We start from the raw sequence: 23,813 nt of genomic DNA on the forward strand, positions 1-23,813 counted from the left end.
TTGACTGGGCGCCAAGTGCGGGTTGAGAACCTTGATGGCCGACAGGTTCGTCCCACCGCCCAATGGGCAGGGTAACACAAGGCAGGTGCGCACCTTGATGGCCACGCTAAGGTCAGCGCCAAGAACTACCAGACAAACCCAACTTGGCGAATGATATCCGCGTTTGCGCGCGCAATAATTTTTTATTTTTTTATTTTTTTTTCATGCACCAAATGACCGCGAGAATAGTAATCTATTATTGTTGTTTGGAAAGAAGGAGGGGGCAAATCAGGGACAAAGATATAATGAACGACGTACAAGGGACAGCAAAGTCATCACGTTGGTGGGTGATTTGTCCCGCAGATACAAGAACAAACCAAGTGGTAAAGAAAGTGGTAAAGATATCGTCAACCGACATGCAGCTTCCAAGGGGTGGGCGAGGGCAGCCAGCCCGTCCCAAGAGGTATAGTATAATAAGTTTTGTCTAGGCATGTTTTGCTGAGGTTTGGATTTGTTGGCTTTGAACACTCAACTTTTAAAGTCACACCGGGACTGTGCCTAGTGTTCCACAGCGTCTAAATAGTAGTTTGTTCACCAATTAAAATTCTGTTTGTCAAATTATTGTTGATATTAAATTGACGCCATGATGTGGTGGTAAAATATACAAGTGGTCTGTCTAACGTAAGCCTGCATAACCCTTTTGCCCCCTCCCTTTATCGAACTAAAACTCCAAATCAAGGTATATCACATACAGTCATAAGATATTCCAAAGCTCCCCCCCTTTTTTTGTTTTCCCCATCATCCTGTCAAAAGATACCAAAGGAAAAAAAAAGACCGAAGTTTACAGAGCAAAGATAGCACCGGCGACGGCAACAACGACACCGAGGCCGAGATGTGCGCCGGAGTTGGAGTGGCCGGGCTGCGTCACGGTGGTCGTTGGGCTGCTGCCGCCGACGACACCCCCACCGCCACCGCCACGGGCGGGAGTGTTAGCAGGCACCGTGGTCGTCACCGACAGGACTGCGGTGGCAGTGGCGGCGACGCCGGTGTTGGCGGCAGGCACGGCACCAGAAGCCTGGCTCGAGGCGCGAGCAGAGGTTCCGGTTCCGTTGCTGGCGGAGCCCGTGGCCGCAGAAGAGCCAGAGCCGGTCTTGGAGCCGCTGGCTGTGCCTGTGGCGGACGACTGGGCAGACGTACCCGTCACGCTCACGGCGGTAGAGGTGCCTGTGTGGGCGATGGTGGTCTGGCAGCTCCTGAGAGTGGGGGGAAAAGAAGTTTTAGCAAGGTGGGTGTGTGCAGAGACTAGAGAGTTGCCTGGTAGGTTGGAACCCCCTTGAAAGTGGACTTACGGGTCATTGCAAGCAGGAATCTGGGTCGTGGAGACAGCCGACTGGGCAAGGGCCATGGAGGCGAAGGCAAAGACGGCGAGGATCTGAGTAGTCTTCATTTTGGATGAGTGGTTTTATGTCAGGAGGTAAGACAAAAATCTTATAAAAGGAGAGACTTGGAAGATGCGAGTTGTTTGTTGTTAAGGAGACCGGTTGGAAAATACCTCCAACAAGCTGCGGTTTGGCGATTATATACGAATCGTAGTAAACAGTCTATTCTAGATCAAGGTGAGGAGATGGAATTCGAAAAAGAAGCAAACAAACTCTAGTCTCTATTCTTACGTATCCGGATTAACTTGGTTGCTTTTGTTCACCTCAATGGTGAAAAAAAGATGCTTGCCATCACCCAGCGGCAGGTATTGGCTTCTTTCGGGCCGGTCTACTAGAAGAAACAAAACCAAACTCGCTGTTAACAAGATCATCGTCGAATCAACACATAAAAATTGACAACTGCGCCTTTCTGTCTCAATAATCGTGACGAAGTGCAGCCAACACCTCCCCCTACGCCACCGTGGCGTGGGTAAGAAGGCTGGTACTGCCATCGCACAGTAGTCCGCAATGGCTTCCTCATGGTCTGCCATGTAAATCAATCGTGGCGTGTTGAACGGCGCTGAGCTGCAAATAGCTGGGCTTTGTTGACTCTATGCGTTGATGCAACTCAGCTGGATGACTGGGACTTTGTTTTTCTTTTCTTTTTCTTGATATTTATTGGTCATCCCAATTGAGCTTTTTGGTCATTTGCGGCAGGCCAGCCTCGGTTTCGCATTTTAATGGGATCGACCAACGCCACTCAGGAGGCCTGGGCCGTTCTCTAATTTTAAGACACAATCACGTCTATCACGTGCATGTCACGGTACTGCTCTAGATTGCTTTTGTGCAGTCCAAGTCTCTTCAGTCTTCTTGTGCATGTTCTGAGGGAGATGGACTCGAAAATATTCAAGTTCCCTTTCAATATTTCCATAAATAAATTTGTAGTTTGCATCCGAACTGGATTGTCGCAGTAACTGAAATCATCGTCTACCAAGAAGTTTCGAAATGTAAACTTATATTTTCCGATCGATATAACTGACAATTTTATGACTACAAATCTTTAATTCGGAGAATAATACAAGCATCTCGGCAGGGCGCCGGGCTACTTTCCGGCTGAGGTTGTATCGACTGTCTTGGCAATAACCGTTTTTTCTGAGATGGGATTGAAAAAGAAGAGATAGAAAAGCAAACTACTGACCTACAAATACGAGTATCTCATCAAAATGGACAAACTACTACCTAAAAACCCCGACTCTGACAATGAGGTCGAACTCCAACCGCCCGACTTCTAGATTGTCCAAAAAAAACCGCCCCATGCTCCATCCCAGACCAACGCTCTTCTCCTGCTTTGGCGCAACACTTGATCGATCCTAGTTTTCGCGGGGGACTGATCATCGTCGTCGGGTGACACTTAAGCGTATTGACTACGCTGCTACTCGCTCCTTGAGTCCCGGACTTTTTGGAAGGCGTGTGGCGGTGGCGATGAATCTCAAGCACAAGGTTGAAATAGCGAGTAAGCCATGTTGCTCCAGTGCTCCCGTGAGATGGGCCGCTTGCAGATCAGGTAGGTCAGGAAACGAGGCATCTTTGTCAAGGATCATAAATGGAACAGTTGAGTCCCCCAACCCAAGCGTATACGAACAGTGTACTAATACACCTATGTATTAAAGCATATATACATAGTTATGTAACATTTCAAACCGGAGCTTGCGCAGCCAATATTTAATAGTATATCGTTCACGGTTGTGAAGTAACCCCCTTTTTTTAAATCTAGATCTAGGCTAGACTTGAAAAAAAAAAGTGTTATGCCCTTCATCAATCGTTGGAATAAAAGATCCCAATTACCACAGTCTCAAAACTGTACCCCACCGTAAACCCCTTTCCCCCCTATTCACTTCCTTCCCCGGTCCTCAAGCCTAGCCGCGATCTCCTAATTCGCGCCGCGATGGAGCTCGGGGCCCGGCTGCTCGAGCGACAGGTGCGCGTCGGAGGCGCTGCTCGACGGCGTGGGCAAACCGTAGCTCATGCCGCTGCCGACGGCGGAGCCGAGCGCGTTGCTGCTGGCTCTCTGCTGCTCGTTCCTCCACCACTCGGGAACCTCTGGGACGACGCTGTCCGTCATGCCGCTGATATGGGTGTCGCGGTTGTACATGCTGTAGAGACTGTCGTGCGACATGGAGGGCGTGTCGGGCGGGGCGCGGGTCGACTCGGACCACCGGGACTGCATGTTGGGTACCTGCAGCATGGACGGTACGGCCGGCGTGTCGGGCGGTGCTCGGGTCGATGCTGACCAGCGGGACTGCATGTTTGGTACCGGTGGCATCGAGGGTACTGCCGGCGTGTCGGGCGGGGCTCGGGTCGACTCGGACCACCGGGACTGCATGTTGGGTACCGGCGGCATGGACGGTACGGATGGCGTGTCGGGAGGTGCGCGGGTCGACTCGGACCATCGAGACTGCATGTTAGCCGCCTGCGGGATAGGCGGTACCGGAGGTGCCAGAGGAGACGCGGGACGGAAACCCGGTGGGAAGAGGCCGCTGTTGACGCCACTGGTAACGCCGTCGCCTTCGCTCAGCATGGACGAGGTTGTCGAGGACCTCGCGGACTGAGCCCAGGAAGGCGCCGTGAGCCTAGTATCCGAAGAGTCTCTTGCCGGGTTCTGCTGGAGCGGGTTGATGCTGCTCGCGCGCAGCCATTTGCTCATCGACTCTCGGATGGAGCCCTGAGGAATCTCTTGTCCATAGTACATGCCCTTTTCGGTGGAGTAGTCGCTCGTGTAGGTCGAGTCGCGATCACCCATGCCGTTCTCCGCCGCGAACGCAGCCTGGAACATCTCGTTGATGATCTGCGACTGCGTCTTGGGATCGACGTTGGCCGCGGCAGCACCACCTGCGACGCCACCAACTGCTGCTCCGGCGGCCGCGCCTCCAGCCACACCCCGCGCCTGGCCGTTATTACCACCACCAAAGCCCTTCTCCTTAATTTCGCCGATACGAGCGGATACCGGTGCGGCGATGGTGTGGAAGCGCTCTTGAATGGTGTTGAATATGCTCGTTTGCTTCGGCCCTCCAGGGCCGTCACGGGACCCGTCCACATACGACTTGTCGAGGAATTGTCGTTGCTTGTATTTCTTGTAGAAAAAGAAGATGAGAGCAGCAAACATGCCAACACCGGCTGTTGCAGAAAAGAGAGCGTTAGAAGTCGTTCACGTTACTGCCACTGCAACTACAGCTAAACACTGGTTAAAAGGGACACATACCGATTGTACCGACAGTAATGCCAGCCATGGCGCCAGAATTGCTTCCAGAGCCAGACCCCCCAGAACCTGTAACAGGAACCAACGGAGCAGGCGCCATGGTTTCGCTCGGCCGGAGAGTTGAAGACGCGCCTGCTGACTTCGTGGGGATTCCCATGGAAGACCCAACGGACAGGGCCGCCGTACCGGTGAGAGCCGGTACAGGCAAGACTGTTGAGCCTGGCTGCGAAGCTGCGGTGGTCGGAAGTGACATGGTCAACATGGTGGTGGGTCCGGTCGATGCAGCAGTCGTTGCAGCGCTAGACCCTGCACTGGAGTTTGACGGCGGCGGCGGAGGAGGAGGGGCCACTCCTGAAGTAGCGGTTTCAACTGGATCTCGAGTAGTTGCAGCGCTAGATGGTATAGTGCTGGTCTTGGCTTTCGATGTAGGCGAGGTCGAAGTTGAAGTCGTCGAGGTTGACGAGGTCGAGTAAGTAGACATGGAGCTTGGGCTCGTCGTCGTGGGCGAATCAGTCGAGGACGAAGGCGAGTACGTCTTGGTTAAACTGGGAGCGTCTCCGGCGTTGTTCAGCGGCGGCGGCACTGTGTAAGCAGTGGTCGTAATGCTCGAAAGCGATTTGGACGGGGGCTCGGTGGTGGTTGGCGCTGCAGTAGTTGTACGAGAGACGATTTCCGGATTCTGTGCTGCCGGTGGAGGAATAGACGGAGCCACTGAAACCGGAGGCAGAAGACGGACAGGCTGTCCAACCGTCGGCTTACCGGGCGGTCTCGTAGGCCGAAAGTTTGGAGTATCCGGAGAATCATCATCGTCGGTTGAGTTGCCCGTAGACTTGCCCGTCGACTCGCCCGACCCGGGTGAGGACCTCGCCGAGAGTGATCCATCCTCTTTCATGGCCATACGCAGCTCTTGCCTCTTCCTCAGGGCCTCCATGTCCAAATCCCTCACACCACGCGCCACTCGCGTACGCCTCAACCTGTAGTTTCCGTCCATTTTGTTGATGTTTGGGAGCTGCCTTGTAAATCGATCGGTTCCCTACTAGCCCCAAACTACCCCCCAACAGAAACTGCTCTGTTCAGATCAAACAGGTTGATGTCATCGAGAACAAATCTTGAAGACTTCTCGAGGTCGAGTTCGATGTTGATATTGAAAATAAGAAACAATAAGTCGCTGCTAGGTCGCGGACCACAACAGACCAAAAAAAATCCTATGATCCGCCTGGGAGTCGGGGAGAAATACAATGCGGACCCTGCCGCCGGGTTGTTTGTACACAAATAAATCCAAAAAAAAAAAGAGAGGATAAAAGAGATACGAGAAACGAATATGAAGGGTGACAAGAGAAGGCAATAAACAGACGAAAGGGAATCACGGCATCGAACTGTCCGTAATGATGAGCCCTATTCGCGAGATCACCCTTGATCTCAAGGCCAAGAGAATAAAAAGGATGAACAAAAGAAACGAAAGAGTTTGGACGGAAAGGGTTCGCAGGAATTATCCGCCAAGAAAAGAAAACCACAAAGCACTGATATGTTTATCAGCCCTCCCCTCAAGCTTGATGTCAATCTTTTTGCCCCCAGTCCAACGCCATTTCTCTGTCTCTGGTTTGTGTTTTTCTCCCGGGCCTGTTCGTTCTGTATTACCGTTAGTCTTCTTTCGTCTCCTCACTTTCATTGTGATGAGCCCACTTTGTCGCCTGGAACCCTTGGTTTCAATGGTGGAGTATCCTGCGACGGCTTGGCATACTGGGGCGTTCTGGCAAAGGGGGCATCGTGGCGGGCAAACGATTGGGCGGTGGTGCCCCACTTGATCCCTTGCCGTTACCAGCAACGTCTCAATCACGTCCTAACCGGACAAATCTGTCAGCGGTGTCTCACGGCCTAGGGATAGCATGTCGTTTGATCTTCTGGATATTCGCAACGGCGAGGTAAGGGTTTATTTGAATAGACTGTAATTTGGGATGACACAAAAACGGGGTGCAGTAGCATCCACTGCGCTGCAGTATTTACTGGCTGGAGAATACATACATACATTTGTACATACAGTACTGTAATTTACAATGCTGTAGGATACTAGACTGGTCTGCGCTTGCTCATCCAAAATCCTCCAGTAGTTCACGACATAATTACTTTACATCACCAGCTTACTCATTATAAATGACTGCACCGTCCAAAGTGACGTAGAGATGCACAAATAAGCAGAGTGGCTCATGTTGTCACATAGCAATGAGCTTTGACTTCAAGTAAATTCAGAACAACTCCACGTTCAATTAATCAATCGCACACCAATTGAACATTAATCCCGTCATCTGCTCTAATTGGGATTGATGAGATGACCATTTTTTTGTATCTATGTCTGTACAATTAATTAATGTACGGAGGGATGGAGTAGTTTTGTTTACATCTCCACAAAATGAGCTTCAATAGAGTGTAGACCAAGCTCAGGGGGCTTGTTTGCTCTACCGGCCAAATCCTGTCAATCAGTAATTACGGTATATTTTCTCATTGATGCGATAGGTCACTAGTAAAGTGGTCTATAACTACGGAGTATATCCCTTTATTCTACATAGAATGTGGCCATGGGTTGCGCTGCATAGCGAGCAAATGGTAATGACCTCGTGTCCCATTTTTGCAGGTTGAGCGATTTGAGTTTCTGGGCACCGATCCACGTAGTAGATTCTACCCAAGAAACCCAACGGTCCATCTCGATGCCGAGAAGAACAAAAATAAGCCTATCTAATAAAAGCGACTTTGCTTGCCTATCATTTCAACCTACAGGGTTGACTTGGTTGGCAGTGGGTTACTCCTCGTCAAAACCTTCGATTTTCTCCTTTTTCCCTGCGGAAAAAAGATAGAAAACAAAAGAAAAAGAGAAAAAGCACCATCAGTGAGCAAGGGTTTGTCCAAACATGGATTTGTTCAAGTGGGGACTTGTTCGTTCCTCATGTTTTCGCTTGCTCTCTGATCCACCATAACCTGGCCGTCGGTTCCAAAGATTCTCCAAACCTGTCGTTCGCTAGCGCCAGTGCAATTTGTCCACACTATAAACGGCGATCAAACAAGTCCCCCTTTCGTCTCCACAGTTGAAGGGTTCGTTCCGTACTGCATCCGCGTCTTTGCTTGCCAAGTTGCCCAGGAAAATCAACAACTCTTCACTTCATGGTTTTGTGTTGAATGTCGCGTGCTCACTACAGTTATGCCAAGGAAACAAGGCGAAATTTCGAAATAATGCGAGAAAGAAAAAAAAACGTCCAAGCGGCACTTTTGCTCCATTTATCAATCTCAAGTTGACTGACTATCGATACCATGTGACTTAGGTTTTTGTCTAATGATTAACACTGCGAATTACTTGCTGCGCCAGGCAACTAAGAGTATTCGTTTACCCGAAATCCAAAATAGACATCCGTGGAAGAGTAACTATTGGCACGTGGCATTTTGAAATAAACTCTTTTCTCGCAAGTAACCGTCGCGATAATTTATGGCCAAAACTTGCTTTCTTACTAATTACTACTTTACACAGCCTCAATCTCTTTGCTCCCAATTCAAGCATAGTGTGAGCGGAGGCCTCGCTCGATCCTTGCTTTGCCCATTACTGTCAAAAACCTTAAAAAAATTTCAACTTGTACAGAAAAAATGAAAAAAATGAAAGAAAGAAAACAAAACTCAAAGCATGCTACCCTGTGCGAAACTGATTGGGAAGTCTGTAGCCACTAGATAGGTATAGATAGAAGCAAGGTTTAGGAGAGGGAGCCCTTCGAATATCTCCATCCCAACCTGACGTCATCCCAAAGATGGTTATTCAAACGAAACGACCACCAGCCTCATTCTGTGATGGCGGGATTGTTTACATAGTCCGTAGTAAACTCGTAGTCCGCAGGTCACAGCCTACCAAACATACATGGGGTCGGCCTGCTTGTAGATATTGTTTTGTAAATGTTGTTGATACTCGTATATTCGCCACGTGTGGTTTCCCTCAACTACATTACCGGTACTGAAGCGGAAAAAAGAAATTACGCCTGTAACCACTGAGCGACACTAGCAGCGTATCGTGTTCCAAGATTTGGAGACCCCCTTCTCTCTCTCTGAGGTTAGACAGTTTTCGGGCATAACGGAGCGAGTACGACTAGCCTCGGTGGGTATATCTGCCTTGGAAGTGGGCGACAAAAACGAAATACATACAGGATGATGCCAATCCAGTGGCGTCGGGAGAAATGCGGACTTGATAAAACCATTTTCCGGCCGCGGCCGGCGGGAGAATGTCTCGCCGGATTGATGGTGGCGGGGATCGACAAAAGGGGGGATAGATAAAAAGAGTAAAACCCCTGAAAAAAGTCAAAGACTGTCACACTAAAATCGGACGAATATGCGCATCGAGGTAAATCATCCACTCTCGTCCAACGAAAGCCACCTTCTAACCCAACAGCGCAAACAGCCACACAGCCCAGATCGACAACCGCCCCTGTCATGAGGCTGAAGGAAACATAGATCTACAGGGGAAGCCTTGCGAAGCCAAGCCTTGGTCTTGATATTCAGTTGCATTCCGCATCAATAGGCATCACCCGTCTTAATTTGACGGAAAGAAGACACTCTGGCGAGAATGTGATACTCGGGCTGAGCAAGGCTGATGTTTTTCTTGTACCGGTAGTTGTTCTTGTACTCATGACACGTTCGGAATAAGGTGCACAGGATACGATTTAGCAACCTGCATTGCATTTTGCATTACCTTTTACACTGCCGTTTGCCTTGGCCATGAAAAAGCTTCTGCTCTACAAGTACTCTTGAGGCATCTTCTCGCATGAAAAAGCCTCATGATATCTATTTTTTTTTTTTCATGACCGGGCATTAGCCGCTCGACCAATGACTTGTGCAGCTGAATGACCAGATGACCAGATGACCCTCTGAAAGTTTCTTGCTCGTATCGTCAAACCTGGTAAACTAGTCTGGAACCCTACCCCCTCTCCATCTTGGTATTTACTGAAGCTTGAGATTAAAAAAAGATACAAGTGCTTTCATCAGACGAACGCACACGCTGCCTTTTCTACAGTTGACCCAGGACACACCACAGTCCATCAAGCTAACGGAACGGAGCGGGCTTCCCGAGTTTCTTGGCCAAGGGGTTTTGTTCATTACCCGTCGGAACAACTTCCTTGTTTGATGATTTTAGAATTATTCGTTGACTTTCGCTACCCAAGACAAGACTAGTAAGTACTACACAGATCTCGACGTAGATCAGAGCAGTCAGTATCCTGTCAAAGTCACTTATGCTTGAGTAAAAGTAGAATTTCCTTACGCGCGTAGATAACCGGATACATTGATAAATTTGTTTAGAAGGAATGCCAAGTGGGCTAGATTTATACGGATAGACCAAATAATCGCCCATCATCAATCCTTAAAACACTGTCTGTATCAGTCCATCAATCTTAACTCAAGCAGGCATAGACCGATAGTATATTATTCCACTTCGTACTACTGATGTGAATGCTGCTTGCTGCCCATCTGATCAGGGAGGTTCTGGATCGGAGTTTTCCGCCAGTCTAGACCTCAAGGTTTTGTTCCAACTTCTCAGAGCTCCGATGAGAACCGGCCTGTCGTCCAGTAGCGTCGCCGAGCTTCCAGGGATAGCTGGTCAAGAAAGAGATAGTTTGTCCAAATCCAGGAGCTGATGCTCGCCATGCTTTCTTAATCGGGCATAAATGACTAAAAGTTTAAGATAGCTTTTTACTACTGGACATGAGTACCTACATAGTAGTGTGGTTGTCTAACCTGACGCATGTTGGAAAACGTTTTAGGCTTCATCTCGTCCCTTTTGACTTCCCGCTCTCATATGCATCCCAATTTTTGGAAAGGCCAAGCCCGTCGGGTAGGATGCAATGAGCCCTGTCTTCTCCAAAAAGAAAAAAGAAAAACCGAAAACGCATCCGAAATGTTTAGCAGAAACTCAGAAAGCACATGGTACATTTGGAACTTCGTACTTCATCAGTGTTCCAGCGAGCTACTAGCCTTCCAGTCAAGAGACCCGAGTGGCTGAGTATGCAAGAAGCTCATCGAAACATGCCGGTCCCATGTTCAGCTCGTCTAGACCAGCGGAGATGCAGATGTTTCTTGGCATTCTGACTTTCGGAACTTTCAGCCGACTCTGCAAAAGGATAGCACTGCAGCGAACTTTGTAGAAAGTGAGATAACCACATGGGGGGGTACTGACTGCTCAGGGCTCAGGCTGCTTGGCACAGCAGGAGATAGACGAACCGTGGCCGGATCGGATAAATGAAGATGGAGGGGATTGACTCTTTGGATGTGTATATAAAGGTCGCCTACCATCCGAATGATCAGGTGTCTGTGCAAGACGAGTTACTACCGTCACGTCAGCTGCACTATCGCAATAAGCACTTACATCTAAATGTGTAAAATTCAAGCTCAGACGACGTGCAACAGCTCAACATGCTCTCAGTAAAGGTTGCGCTCCTGGCACTCCTGGTGCCCACCACCCTCGCCGCACCGGCGGGAGTGATCCGGGAAATCAGAGTAGACGAAGTCGACGGCGTTGAGCCTCCGTCCCGGAACCCACTCGACCGGGTACACGGGTACCCGGAGGTGCCGATGGCGTCGAAGCTCAACGCCAAATCCCCCCCGCACTTGCTAGCCGCAAGGGACACCATCTACGACCAGATCCGACAACAGGCACTCAGCGCCAAGACTCGGCAAGACAAACAGCAGCAGGAGGTCGACAAGGCTCAAGATGCGTACAACAAGGCCGTGGCCAACCCGGCCGCGTCCAGCGCCGACAGGGAAAACGCCCGGCAGAAGCTTAAGCAAGAGCAGGATACACTGCAACGTATGAAGGACGAGGATCGAAAGGAGCGGGCTCGGCTGGAGAAGATAGAATGCAAAGAAGAAGGACTGAACCGGGAGCAGACGTGCCTGACGGAGCAAGCATCCATTCAGAATGTTACGCAGGATGCCGCCAAGCAGGAATGTCAGCGACAGAACAAACAGGTCGAAGGTGACTGTCGGACCAGGAAGGGATTGGTCGGAAACAATATTCCTCTCGACTTCCCCGTTCCGTCTGCTACTGGTGACACTACCCCTCAGTCTGTGAATCCATCGACCAACGGTTCTGCTCCCCAGTCTGTTCAGCCAGATCCTCAGGCCGTTTCCCCTCAATCCGTGAATCCATCAACCAACAGTTCTGCTCCCCAGCCAGATCCTCAAGCCGTTTCACCTCAGTCCGTGAATCCATCTTCAACCAACACTTCTTCTGTTCCACAGTCTGTTCCTCAGCAAGATCCTCAGGCTGTTAATCCTCAGTCTGTTACCCAGCCTCAGCCTCAGGGAAATAATCCCCAGACCATTAATATTACTCCTTTATCCGTTCCTCAGAGCAACCCTCAAACCAATCCACAGACCATCAATATTACTCCTTTGTCTGTTACTCAACCTCAGCCTCAGACAGATCCCCAGACCATTAATGTTACGCCCCTGTCTGTCACTCAACCTCAGCCTCAGACAGATCCTCAGACCATCAATATTACCCCTCTGTCCGTTCCTCAGAGCAACCCTCAGGACGTTACTCCTCTGAGCATCACCGTCCCTCAAACTCAATCATCCGGGGGGACTCCAGTCATTGTCAATCCTGCAAATCAGGGGACGGACTCGAATCCAATCATCATAAACAACCCCGCACAGGTTGCTCCTCAGTCCGCAACCACTCCGATAATCGTCACGACGCAGGATGGAGAAACTGCCCAGCAGAGAGCGGACAGATTAGCTAGAGAACAGGCAGCCAGAGACCAGGCAGCCAGAGACCAGGCAGCCAGAGATCAGGCGTCTAGGGATCAGGCGTCTAGGGATCAGGCGTCTAGGGATCAGGCGATTAGAGATCAGGCGGCTAGGGATCAGGCGGCTAAGGATGCTGCCAGGCAAGGAGGTTCCCGACAAGTCCCAAATCCTCAGACCACAAACCAGAACGGCGGAACTCGAGGCCCGAACGGTGGGACAAACCAGAACGGCGGGATAAACCAGAACGGCGGAACTAGAAATCCAAATGGCGGGACAAACCAGAATGGCGGGACAAACCAGAACGGCGGAACTAGAAATCCGAATGGCGGGACAAACCAGAACGGCGGAACTCGAGGCCCGAACGGCGGAACAAACCAGAACGGCGGAACTCGAGGCCCGAATGGCGGAACAAACCAGAACGGCGGAACTCGAGGCCCGAACGGCGGGACAAACCAGAATGGCGGAATTAGAAACCCGAACGGCGGGACAAATCAAAACGGCGGAACTCGAGGTCCGAATGGCGGGACAAACCAGAACGGCGGAACTAGAAATCCGAATGGTGGAAGGCCTCAAACCACAGGCCCAAGTACCGGAACCACAACCCAGAGCGGCGGAACTCGAGGCCCGAACGGCGGAACAAACCAGAACGGCGGAACCAGAAATCCGAATGGCGGGACAAACCAGAATGGCGGAACTAGAAACCCGAATGGTGGAAGGCCTCAAACCACAAGCCCGAATACCGGAACCACAAATCAGAACGGCGGAAGGACTCAGACAAATGCAAACGGCGGAAGGCCTCAGACAAATGCAAATGGCGGAAGGCCCCAAGCCACAAACCCCAACGCTGTAAGGCCTCAAACTACAAGCCCAAACGCCGTTAGACCACAAACAAACCAAAACGCCGGAAGGGCTCAAACTAACCAAAACGCCGGAAGGCCTCAAACCACAAGCCCAAACGCCGTCAGACCACAGAACAGCCAAAACGCCGGGAGGGCTCAAACTAACCAAAACGCCGGAAGGCCTCAAACAAACCCGAACGCCGTCAGGCCACAGACCAGCCAAAATGCCGGAAGACCCCAGACCACAAACCCCAACGCCGGAAGGGTTAGCCAGGGTACAAGGCCTCAAAGCCAAAATCCAAGGACTCGGCAGACTCAGGACACAAGGCCTAAGACCACAAGCCCGAACGGCGGAAGGCCCCAGACCACAAACCCCAACGCCGTTAAACCACAAACCAGCCAGAACGCCGGGAGGGTTCAGACTAGCCAGAACGCCGGAAGGCCTCAGACCACAAGCCCGAATGCCGGAACCACAAATCAGAAGGGCGGAAGGCCTCAGACAAATCCAAACGGCGGAAGGCCCCAGACCACAAATCCCAACACCGGAAGGGTTAGCCAGAGTACAAGGCCTCAAAGCCAAGATCCAAAGACTCGGCAGACTCAGGAAACAAGACCTCAGCCGAATCAGAACCCGAAGCAGCCGTCATCCCCTGGGTCTACTCAGCAGAACCAAAGGCAGCAACCATCTTCTAAGATCCAACAGTCTCCACAGCCTCAGAAGAACTCAAGGTCCAACAACGTACGGCCGCAGAGCAGGCAGTAAATATGCATGAGGAAATGGCTTCCAGTGTCGAACGAAGAGTCGGATATATTATGAAGTAATGTTGGCAATGAAATTGATGTTGACCGAGGGCAGGATCCGAATGTACGACGCTTTGGTGTACGCCAGTCATGACGTTACGAAAATGTCGAATGTTCATTGGTGAGGAAGTAAGGTATGCTCAAAGGCACTGTTGGTGATTTTTTTTGTTTTTCTCTTTGTTATCGATTCCATGTTTGGCATTATCTAGTTAGTCCAATTAATTCTTGTAATTTCGTGGAAGTCCCTCTAATGTCGATGTGATTGATATCGTTCAGCCGTTGAAATGATTTTTATGTAGTACCTTCCTACCTTAGGGTACTTGATAGGAGTGGCACAATTTGCAGCTGCCTGCTGTCGAGATTGAGTGAGCTGATCCTCTTGTCCTCCGAAAAAGTCACGTGAGCAGTAGAAGCGTGCGTAGCTAATAAGCGGGTCACCTGGGGCTCCAACGCGCCAGTGACGCGATCAACTCTCGAAGCTCAATCAAGCAACTGACTGCACCACTTGCGACGAACGCCTTTGCCTTATATTTTGTGTGACCTCCATTTCAATCAAGTATATTTGCTCGCGCGCTCTATTCTAAGTTGATCAGCTTCCACAAATTGCAGCACTGGCATTTCTACTCCTCCTGCAGAAAGGTTTGCGTTTGAGCACAATACAAACAAGTGGGTCAAACCGCCTCCGTCTCTCAGTCATCTCATCTGTGAGCCCAAACGCCAATATTATGAAGAATCATCACTCCGGTTTATATTATGCGCTTGTGATACCGTTCAGCTTCATGGAGACAGCGCTGTAAATATCAATACCATGACACCCGAGAAGCACGCCTCATGGCGTCCACTCCCAGTCTCACACCCTGCCGTACCCAACCTGTTGGTCTCGGCCGCCTTCAGCACCTCACCCGTCTCATACTCGGTCTACATCACCGATCTCGCCAACGTGTGGCTGGAACGTCTTGACCGCAGAGAAATCTTGCTTCGATCTCTCGAGGAAAAGACAAGCATCGATCCTTGCGACGACCCCGAAAACTTCAAGGAGCTGTTGCACCGGATCGGCAGCGCCTTTGACGCAGAAAACCCGCACCATGCCAACGCAAGCCTGGCTCTGACCTCTGGGCCCGAACCTTCCACGGGCGGTGCCAACGACCTGATCCTCGAGGTTACGTGCATCCTTCCCGCGGGCCTACAGCCGCTCAGGTGGCCCATCAAACTCAGCCACGGTGGTGCATCGGCCGTGGCGACCGAGCTGGTCCTGCCGTTGGTTCAGGCACAGATGGCTCGGCAATTGGAACTGGAGACTCTCCTCTCCGTCATCAAGGAGAAAGATAGTGTCATTGCCAAGGTGCTTGACAAGCTGGACACCATGGGCGCCAGGCTGGATCAGATCTTTCCCGCCCTCGCAGCTTCAGGCAAGAGGAAGATCACGAGGGAGTTTGCAGAGTCTCGCGTCAAAGGTCTTGCACCATATGACGAGGATAATTACTTGCAGCAAATTGGGTCGGCTGACGGGGAGGGGAATGGGGATCCTTTGCTTGATGGACCGGGTCAGCCAAAAGACGTTCAAGACCTTGTCAAGAACGTTTTCGGAGGCGGATCGGGACTGAGGCATCACTCATCACTGGACTATTCTGATTCTCCTGCCCTCAACAACTGGTGGAAGGACTTGGGCGAGGGATCAGGCAAGGCTGTTCTGGTAGAGAGAAACAAGTCTGAAAACAGACCTAAAGGGAAGATGACACCATCACCGGGCTCATCTTCGAAACGGAGAGCTAGAGACCGCACGAGAAAGGATGAGGAAGAACACAAGAACGATAAGGCTGGTGACGACGACTATAACGATAACGACGATGACTTTGAAGTCCAAGCTACGCCGCCACATTTAATGTCTGCTCGCAAGCAAGGAACAAACAAGAGAAAAAGTCCACAACCCACCTATGATGATGATGCATCAACAGCTAGTGAGGCTGATGACGATTTCGAGACGCAAATACCCGATAGCAATCCTCCACCCGAAACACGGACCCCGACCAAACCCAAGGTTAAGACAAAATCGGTCCCAAGACCGACCCGTCTAGGGACCATCGGAAAAAAGAAGCAGCCTGAGCCGGAGCCGGAGCCGGAGCCGGAAGTCGACGTGGACCTCGACGCAGCCACTGAATCTGGCTCCGAGACCGGATCAGGATATGAAGAGCCCGCTGAAAGTATCAGCAAAGACGACGGCTCAGAGACCGCCTCTGATGCTGAAGATCCTTCCGAATCCGAGCTTCCTTCGCCAAAGACAACGGCCAAGGCCAAGAGAGGAGGTCTTGGGCGCATTGGCGGGCTCGGCAAGGCCAAGAGCACTAGCAAGGCCAAGGATGCTGAAGACGTGGAAATGGCGGGGCCTCATCCGTCTTCCAAGACTGCGGCAGACGAAGACGACACCGAGTCGGACAGGGCCTCTGCACGACCTGGCCCAAGCAACAAGTCCTCCAGGCCGGTCAAGAGATTAGGGGTTATCGGCGACAAAGGTGCTGCGAAACAACAAGCCTTGGGGGATGGTATTGGTGACAGGCGAGGTCGCCCAGAATCAATAGAAGAGAGCAAAGAGCCGGCTACCAGGGAGACGTCAGAAGAACGCGCGAACCGAAGGCGGGAGGAGCTACAGCAACAGCTAGCAAAGAAAGCTGCACAAGGGCCAGTGAGGAAAAAGAGAAAATTTTGAGGATGTGGACAAAGGATTCCATCGCCGCCACCCTATTCCAACAAATATTATGATAGAGGATCTACCTGAAATTTAGAGTGACAAGGGCTTCTATTTTGGGATGAACTTGCGAGGAAGGAAACACCACCAAGTAAGCTAGTGATACACTTCCAGCCTTTGATGTATCAGGATGACTGCGTGCGAGATTCATCATGGCTCTCACTAATCTACGTGTGGAGAATATCCACCCAGTAGTTCACTCTATCTTTGCTGTAACTCCTGTTCTACCTGCGCAGAGCCTTGCTATATCATTCGACGTCTTCCTGCGCTAAGGAGGACGCTTCATCGAGTATTTGGCGAAAGGAAGGTATCTTAAATAAGGCTGTCTTGCTTTTGATGACCCCAGCACTGGCCTTACTTTACGGTGGCTCTACCTGGGCAAAAGGTCTGGGGCATATGACCAATGCCGGCTGGATGGCCTATGGTAGTTGCGCTGGTTAGTTATCCGTCGCTACGATGGCCAGTCATGGCTTGGATGCTGTATTTGAGGAGCAAAGCAGCTGAAGGCTCCGGGCCTTGGCATCTCGTCAGGTTGCAGCAAACACCAGATACATAAGCGGGTGTTGAGCGCGCCTCCAGTAGTTGTTGGTGTTATGGGTGCGGAGTATGTCGATGTCGAGTGTGTTATGTATAATAAATCGGATAGCATCAGTGCAACCGTTGGGTTGGATTTTTGTTGTGTTGACAGGAATGGCGTTTTTGATCTATCCAGATGGTCTGATTGGAATAGTCACCAACCATATTATGATTTGAGGTCTGCTATAGCGTCAGACCTTGGCCGTCTGTCAAGTTTGAGCAAGACGAATATGCAACTGTATGATCTCTCCCTTTTCTAATCGGCGTTGGGCGAACTGGCCAGTGGGCAAACTTACGCATAACGGCGACTTGACAACACCGAAGTAAGGACAGAGCCAAAGCTTGGTAAACCAAAATGGGATTGTATGGGCTAATAAAAACAACACATAGATATTATTCGACCCCATGTAACTTGCAGATCATTTTTGGGTATGTGCCGGGATTCCGATCCTTTTCCTGTGGAATTTACTCCAACATTTCTGCCATCTCCGCATCATCCCGAAAGTACATTATATAGTTTGATGATGTATTCATGGCATCATTGGACAAATTGAGCTTCTATGGTACGAGATATGTGGGGCACTTGCCTTTCGGGCTTTGCTTCCGTCGTTCCTTCCCTTTCCTGACCTGCGCTGACAAACAGAAAATACTGTACCGGTAGGGAAGGTACGCAAAGAATGCAAGGTAGATGTGCAAGGTGCGGTAACACAAGGCAGGCAACAGCAGACAAGGGCTGGAATGATGAAATGCCAAGAGCAGCCGCGTCGTTGCAGTTTATAGACGGCGTATTAGGTAAACTGATTTTTGGCCCAACTGGACGGACGATCTGTACGAATTTGGTCCCCAATTCTGTTTATGTGCCGGTCAGACTACGACCCAGTCCCGGACGGGCGGCAATGTAATACGATACATAACAATTTACAGTAGGATGGAACCGTATAACTATGTCGCACAGCATTAACAGTACAATAAGCGATGGCCAATCATCAATTCCAAGCCTCCTGCATACAGAGGTAGGTAGGCTCGCTCTCTAACCAATGTAAGTACCATGGGTCGAGCGCCTGTCTTCGCTTCCTCGGGCACTTTTACCCCCAGGCGGCATTTGCGCTTGGATCTGGGGTACGCTGTCTTATCCCATCAATAGGTTGGCATGTACCTAGGTAACGTAGTTAACTGTTAGTTGTTCAGTGTTTGTTTTTGCTCTTGGTAACCGGGTTCCCTATGGTATTATCACATCCCCGCAATGTCTGTGAGACCTTGCCCAAGATTCCCAACTCATCTCTGTCATTACTTGTCAACTTCCATCCTCCGTCATCCCGAGACATGCAAGCCCTCATCAAGCTCTGCCTATCCTACTTCCTCAACACCGCCACATGCTGTCCCTTTCTCGGATCCATTAGGACCATAGCTCCTTGACTGGCTTCTCTTTCGCTGCGAGTTATATCCCCCTTCATCCATGAAGCCAACGTACTCCCCTCATGTTTGCCCTTGGCCGCCACAAGATGAACAAGAGGATCCTCCGTTCCCTCCTAATCGCTGCATCCATCTTCACCTTTAGTGTTCTTCTCACGTCGGATCATCATGGCTGGCCATTTGACCTCCCCGATCTTCTTGTTTTCTCATTTGCCTCGACTGGGTATTCCATACCAACGGATCCACCAGGCGCATGGGCAAACCACCCCGTCGCCCTCCTTCACGAACGAGCGAAAGACAGCTTTAATGACCTCATTCAGCGACAGTCGCGAACTGCCAAAGATGCATCAATCGAGTACAAGCGACGTTATCGCTGCGATCCTCCTCCTGGCTTCAACGAGTGGGCACAACATGCGATTCAGTTAGGGTCACCAATCATCGACGACTTCGATATCCTCTCCCATAGCGTCCACCGCTTCGCTCATTTGACTGCTGCCGATATACGCCGTCGCATGGAGGATGCAGCTCAAGGAAACTCAAGAGTTGAAAGATGCGAGCTTCGCGACAACAATGGTCGCAAAGAGTTTGATGAAGGCTGTCGGCACTTTGCACGCCCATTGACGGCGCTGCTGGACAGTGCAGGTGCCCGTCACCTGGTTCCCAATCTTGATTTTCTGATAAACTTCCTAGACGAGCCTTCAGTCTTGGTTACCCAGGAAGCGAACTCGTCGAGTCAGAATGACCCCGTTCTTCCCTGGGTGGATCTCTCCCATAGTCCAATATCTGCAGTTGTCAACAGTGCATGCAGCTTGGTTGACGGCTCCGCGTTTCCGACCACCGATTCAATCACCTCGAGACTTGAGACGGATATAACCGTGGAAGTGCCGTTAGTCCAAGATGTCACCAAGGCCAAGGATCTTTGCCAGAATCCGAATTACATATCAACTCAGGGCCTACTCATGTCCCCTCCAACTTTTAAGCATATGGGCTCGCTAGTGCCTATACTTTCACAAGCCGCGCCGGCACCGTTTGCCGACATACTATACCCAGCGACGCACTACAGCTTACGAACCAGTCTGTACAACGGCTGGTGGGACAGAAGATGGAACAAAAAGAAGAATGCCGTTTACTGGGCTGGATCCTCAACGGGTGGTCAGTGGTCAGACGAGGATTGGATGCAAGGGCACAGACAAAGGCTAGCAATGTTTGGTGTGGACCAGGGCTACGCCGGACGAGAGTTTGTGTACCTGCGTCAGGCGCCACTGACCAATGGTGGCATAAACAGTAACGGCGAACTGCAGTCTTACCACGCCGGTGCCCCAGACATTTCTGTATACGATGTGTCACTGACCAAAATTGTGGGCTGCGCGTCTGAAAGTGCGTGTGATGCCCAGAGACGATTTTTTGGTCTGCCGACAGATGGTAGCAAGTCGCCCACTCTTCATTCAGAATCGCGCCCTTTCCGGTACAAGTTTGTGCTTGACGTTGACGGCAACAGCTACAGCGGTCGCTTTTACCGGCTTCTCGCATCGCACAGCTGCCCCTTGAAGGCTTCTATCTTCCGCGAGTGGCACGACGACAGACTTGTACCTTGGCTGCATTATGTACCGGTCGGCAGCCCACCTGACGAGCTACCGGAGCTGGTGAGGTTTCTGACGGAGACTGAAGACGGCCAGGAAATTGGTCATGCCATTGCGGAAGCAGGACGAGAGTGGTATGACAGGTCTATGACCCCGATGCATCAGGGCCTTTACATCTACAGACTCATGTTAGAGATGGCCTGGCTTTTGGACGAGAGAAGGAGTCCCATTCAGTCGGCTTGACGGTGTGATATTCAGTTACAGATCACAAGACCATAAAAAATGGTATCGCCTTGAAGGGGCGGGATGACAGAATTCGATTAGGCATGCCGCATGGGCGGAAGATTCACAAGACCTTTGTACACTGACGATGTGACGAGACACGGTAACGAAAATAATAATGCAACTTGGAAATTGATGTTAAAAGCAATACCTGGACAAGGCCAGGCAAATGTTTATTCCGGAATATTTTGAGCGCCGGACCAAGAGATATAGACTCCTGGCAGATGCCCAAGGACAGAAAGGGGACAATCAAGACCACCCACCTCGTTATGCTTCACAGTTTCGAAAACTTACCTCGAGTACATGGAAGACGCACGATTTGCTTGACCGTGGCAGTTCTCCCTCTGACCCAACTCGACGTCCTGGACCGCAACGCCACCCGAGGTCGGGGTCCGGTACACGGCAGCCAGGCGCACGGCAAAGACGGCCATGAGCACGGCGGTGACCCACTGCAGAGCCTCGACGGCCTGACCGCGCCCGGCGGTCCTCGACACGCCGCTCACGCCATCATGCACCTCGGTCACGCCCCACTTGACGGCGGCGACGGTCTGGGTCGTGGACAGGGCCGACATGAGCGCGAGCGCGACCCCGACGAACAGCAGCGCGAGCGCCGCCCGCCGCAGCCGCCAGTAAGTCGGCTCGGGCGTCTTGCCAGCGCCCCGCAGCCGCCACAGCCCGCCGAGCGTGCCGAGCGCCGCGGCGAAGGCGATGCCCACGGCCGGGAACAGCGGGGCTAGGATGTCGCGCTGCAGGTCCTTGGCCGTGGCGATCAGGGAGGGGATGGTCTCGGAAGTGCGAGAAGGGGGCTCGAGGACGCGAGACGAGATCTCGTCGGGCGTCAGGCCAAAGGTCGAGGCGCAGGCCTCGCCGATGGTGGCGTTGGTGCGCACGAAGCACATGCCAAAGTAGCCGACGCGGATGCTGAGGTCGCCATCGGTCAGGGAGACGAGGTACAGGTTCGGGATGCCCGGGGAGGTGCCGAGGCAACCGGCGATGACGAGGACGAAGAAGAGGAAGATGAGGAAGGGGAGGCTGTAGATTATCCAGTCGAGGATGGCAAGGATGCCGACCGGGGTTTTGGGTTTTGTGGTGGTGGTGGTGGTGCCGTTGGCGTTCTTCTTGCCCGTCAGCTTTTTGAAGACAACCGAGCAGAAACTTAGCATGACTGGCAGCATATTAGCGGTTATAGTTAAACTGGGCTTGGTGAAGATTGAGTCGATGTTTGTCTGTATGACTTTGTGCTTGGATAATACGTTAAAGCTTTTCAAAATGGTGGCACTTGAATAATGAATGAGGAAACAAAACGAATGAAGTTCAAGGGAAACGAAAAAAGGTGATTATAATATATGTCCAGACTTTTGAATTTCATCGAGTCAAGACATTGTTGTTTATTTGTTGCTGTGTCCTTGTGAGTTATATTCCTTGGGACAAAGAACTTAGTTTGGACCTCGGGAACTTAGTTAATCAACTTTCCTTTATATCAAACAAAGAGCCTTAGAGCCGAGTCTTTATCATCCCATGATGATCAAAATCATGGCAAATTGAATAAAGAACAGCAGCATAATAGGTACATACTATCTAAAATTAGTAAGAGTCTTTGTGTCCAAAATTCTCGACCTGAAATTGGTATCCCATTTGTCAATCTTTGAATTTTAGAAGCAGAATGTGTGACAAGTTAAACTTGAGCATTGAATATGCCGATGAAGGTAAGAATACAAAGAAAATTAACACTATTGTTATGTTCAGATGGCTGCTATGTAAATCGACAGCCATTTTGATGTTCACATTTATGCTAGTATTCAGCGGCGTCATACACTTCACACGCACGCGTTTGGATCTTAAAGACAAGAGACAGGAATCTTACGTCTTTGTCACCCTTTATTTCAGGACAACGGTCTAGTATCGCCATTGATGTGTATACTGTGATATGGCTGCTGCATCAAGGAGCGTAGCTTGCTGATTAAAATAGGAACTACAGAGCCCACGGCAGGATTTGAAAGTTTCTGCAATCAAGAAAACGAGTTGTTGCCCTATGATATGCGGCACTGTCATGGCCAAGAAATTCAAATGTTCACGTGGTAACAAAAGGAGGAAAGCAGCGAGCGTCGGCTAAAAGCTCGCCCATATTGGGCCATGATTAGCAAGTGACGAGCCTGCAAGCTTTACCGCGTGGGAGCCTTTGAAGAGCACATCAGAAGTCGAACGAGGGACGACATTCGCCGAACTCGGAGCAGCTTTGAAACCACAGCTCCGATGATACATTCAACCATTATTGTAGCGTTGCTGTTGGAGCACAACCGAAAGGGCACACAGACGCAAACTCAAGCACCAAGTACTGCATCAACCAGGTCAAGAGCGCTATGGTCGGTTATAGGGGCAGTGAATCATCTTGGCACCGAGGTGTTGTCAAGAATACCAAGACACTGGTTCCGTTTCGTATCATCCACCCCTTCAAGCGCTTCTTCCCCTTCTTGACGTCAGGACTGTTGATATTGTGATATGCTCTGCGGGCACCCGGCCAGCCGGTGATATCAAATTTAGCTTTTTTTGGGGCAGGATGGTTTTTCTGTATATGTATGCCGGGATAAACAATAGTCGTGTTTTGATAATGCGGACAGCAAAAGAAGGACATAGAGCATAACGAAACCGATTTTTACGTTTGGGATATATTCTCTGGATTCTTCTGAACCGGCATGCGGACTAAAAGTGATGGGAGGGAAAGTCGAGAGCAGAAGGAATCCCAGCATTAGGACTCTATGCTTCCCTTGCCACCAAAAACAACCAAGCAGCCAAAATAAATAAATATATAAATTAGGTGGATCCAAGCTGAAGACCTTGGCCCATGACTGATAACCTCACCCAAGCCACTATCATGATGCAAATAACTCGTGGCAAAAAGTCCCGTAGATGGCGACGGGATATATCTTACTCTTGTTCATATATAAACAACTTTGTCATGTTTTAATAGCGCTTCTATCTAATTTTGTCGGGCCTCGACCACGAAAAACATCTTGGGTATTGATGCATGAAGACGAAGATGTATAGAAGAGTGCTTCATATGCCCGACCTTTTTTTTTTTTTTTTTTTTTTCGGCACAACTTGGCAGCTTCGCGGACAAGCCATTTGGTCCTTCCCGGGGCTGTAAGTGGCGCCGAG

The 23,813-nt window shown here is 50.6% G+C and overlaps 7 protein-coding genes across 7 annotated transcripts; 4 read left to right on the forward strand and 3 right to left on the reverse strand.

Moving 5' to 3' along the window:
• Nucleotides 1–34: 34 nt before the first annotated feature.
• On the forward strand, nt 35–154 carry PgNI_03621 (uncharacterized protein; the record flags this gene model as incomplete). The annotated part of the gene is made up of 1 exon (XM_031123675.1): nt 35–154. One exon carries the CDS (start codon nt 35–37, stop codon nt 152–154), a length of 120 nt encoding a protein of 39 aa, XP_030983611.1.
• A 666-nt stretch (nt 155–820) lies between these two features.
• Nucleotides 821–1,426, reverse strand: PgNI_03622 (uncharacterized protein; the record flags this gene model as incomplete). The annotated part of the gene is made up of 2 exons (XM_031123676.1): nt 821–1,232; nt 1,329–1,426. 2 exons carry the CDS (start codon nt 1,424–1,426, stop codon nt 821–823), a joined length of 510 nt encoding a protein of 169 aa, XP_030983608.1.
• A 1,901-nt stretch (nt 1,427–3,327) lies between these two features.
• PgNI_03623 (uncharacterized protein) lies at nt 3,328–5,644 on the reverse strand (the record flags this gene model as incomplete). Its single annotated transcript, XM_031123677.1, has 2 exons — nt 3,328–4,571; nt 4,657–5,644. The coding sequence occupies 2 exons, from the start codon at nt 5,642–5,644 to the stop codon at nt 3,328–3,330; spliced, it is 2,232 nt and encodes a 743-aa protein (XP_030983609.1).
• Nucleotides 5,645–11,085: 5,441 nt separating this feature from the next.
• On the forward strand, nt 11,086–14,025 carry PgNI_03624 (uncharacterized protein; the record flags this gene model as incomplete). Its single annotated transcript, XM_031123678.1, has 1 exon — nt 11,086–14,025. One exon carries the CDS (start codon nt 11,086–11,088, stop codon nt 14,023–14,025), a length of 2,940 nt encoding a protein of 979 aa, XP_030983606.1.
• An 846-nt stretch (nt 14,026–14,871) lies between these two features.
• On the forward strand, nt 14,872–16,767 carry PgNI_03625 (uncharacterized protein; the record flags this gene model as incomplete). The annotated part of the gene is made up of 1 exon (XM_031123679.1): nt 14,872–16,767. The coding sequence occupies one exon, from the start codon at nt 14,872–14,874 to the stop codon at nt 16,765–16,767; it is 1,896 nt and encodes a 631-aa protein (XP_030983607.1).
• Nucleotides 16,768–18,860: 2,093 nt separating this feature from the next.
• On the forward strand, nt 18,861–20,618 carry PgNI_03626 (uncharacterized protein; the record flags this gene model as incomplete). Its single annotated transcript, XM_031123680.1, has 1 exon — nt 18,861–20,618. One exon carries the CDS (start codon nt 18,861–18,863, stop codon nt 20,616–20,618), a length of 1,758 nt encoding a protein of 585 aa, XP_030983604.1.
• Nucleotides 20,619–20,947: 329 nt separating this feature from the next.
• On the reverse strand, nt 20,948–21,820 carry PgNI_03627 (uncharacterized protein; the record flags this gene model as incomplete). The annotated part of the gene is made up of 1 exon (XM_031123681.1): nt 20,948–21,820. One exon carries the CDS (start codon nt 21,818–21,820, stop codon nt 20,948–20,950), a length of 873 nt encoding a protein of 290 aa, XP_030983605.1.
• Between the last annotated feature and the right edge of the window lie 1,993 nt (nt 21,821–23,813).

This window comes from Pyricularia grisea (genome assembly GCF_004355905.1).
Source record: "Pyricularia grisea strain NI907 chromosome Unknown Pyricularia_grisea_NI907_Scaffold_2, whole genome shotgun sequence".
NCBI classification, from domain to species: Eukaryota; Fungi; Ascomycota; class Sordariomycetes; order Magnaporthales; family Pyriculariaceae; genus Pyricularia; species Pyricularia grisea.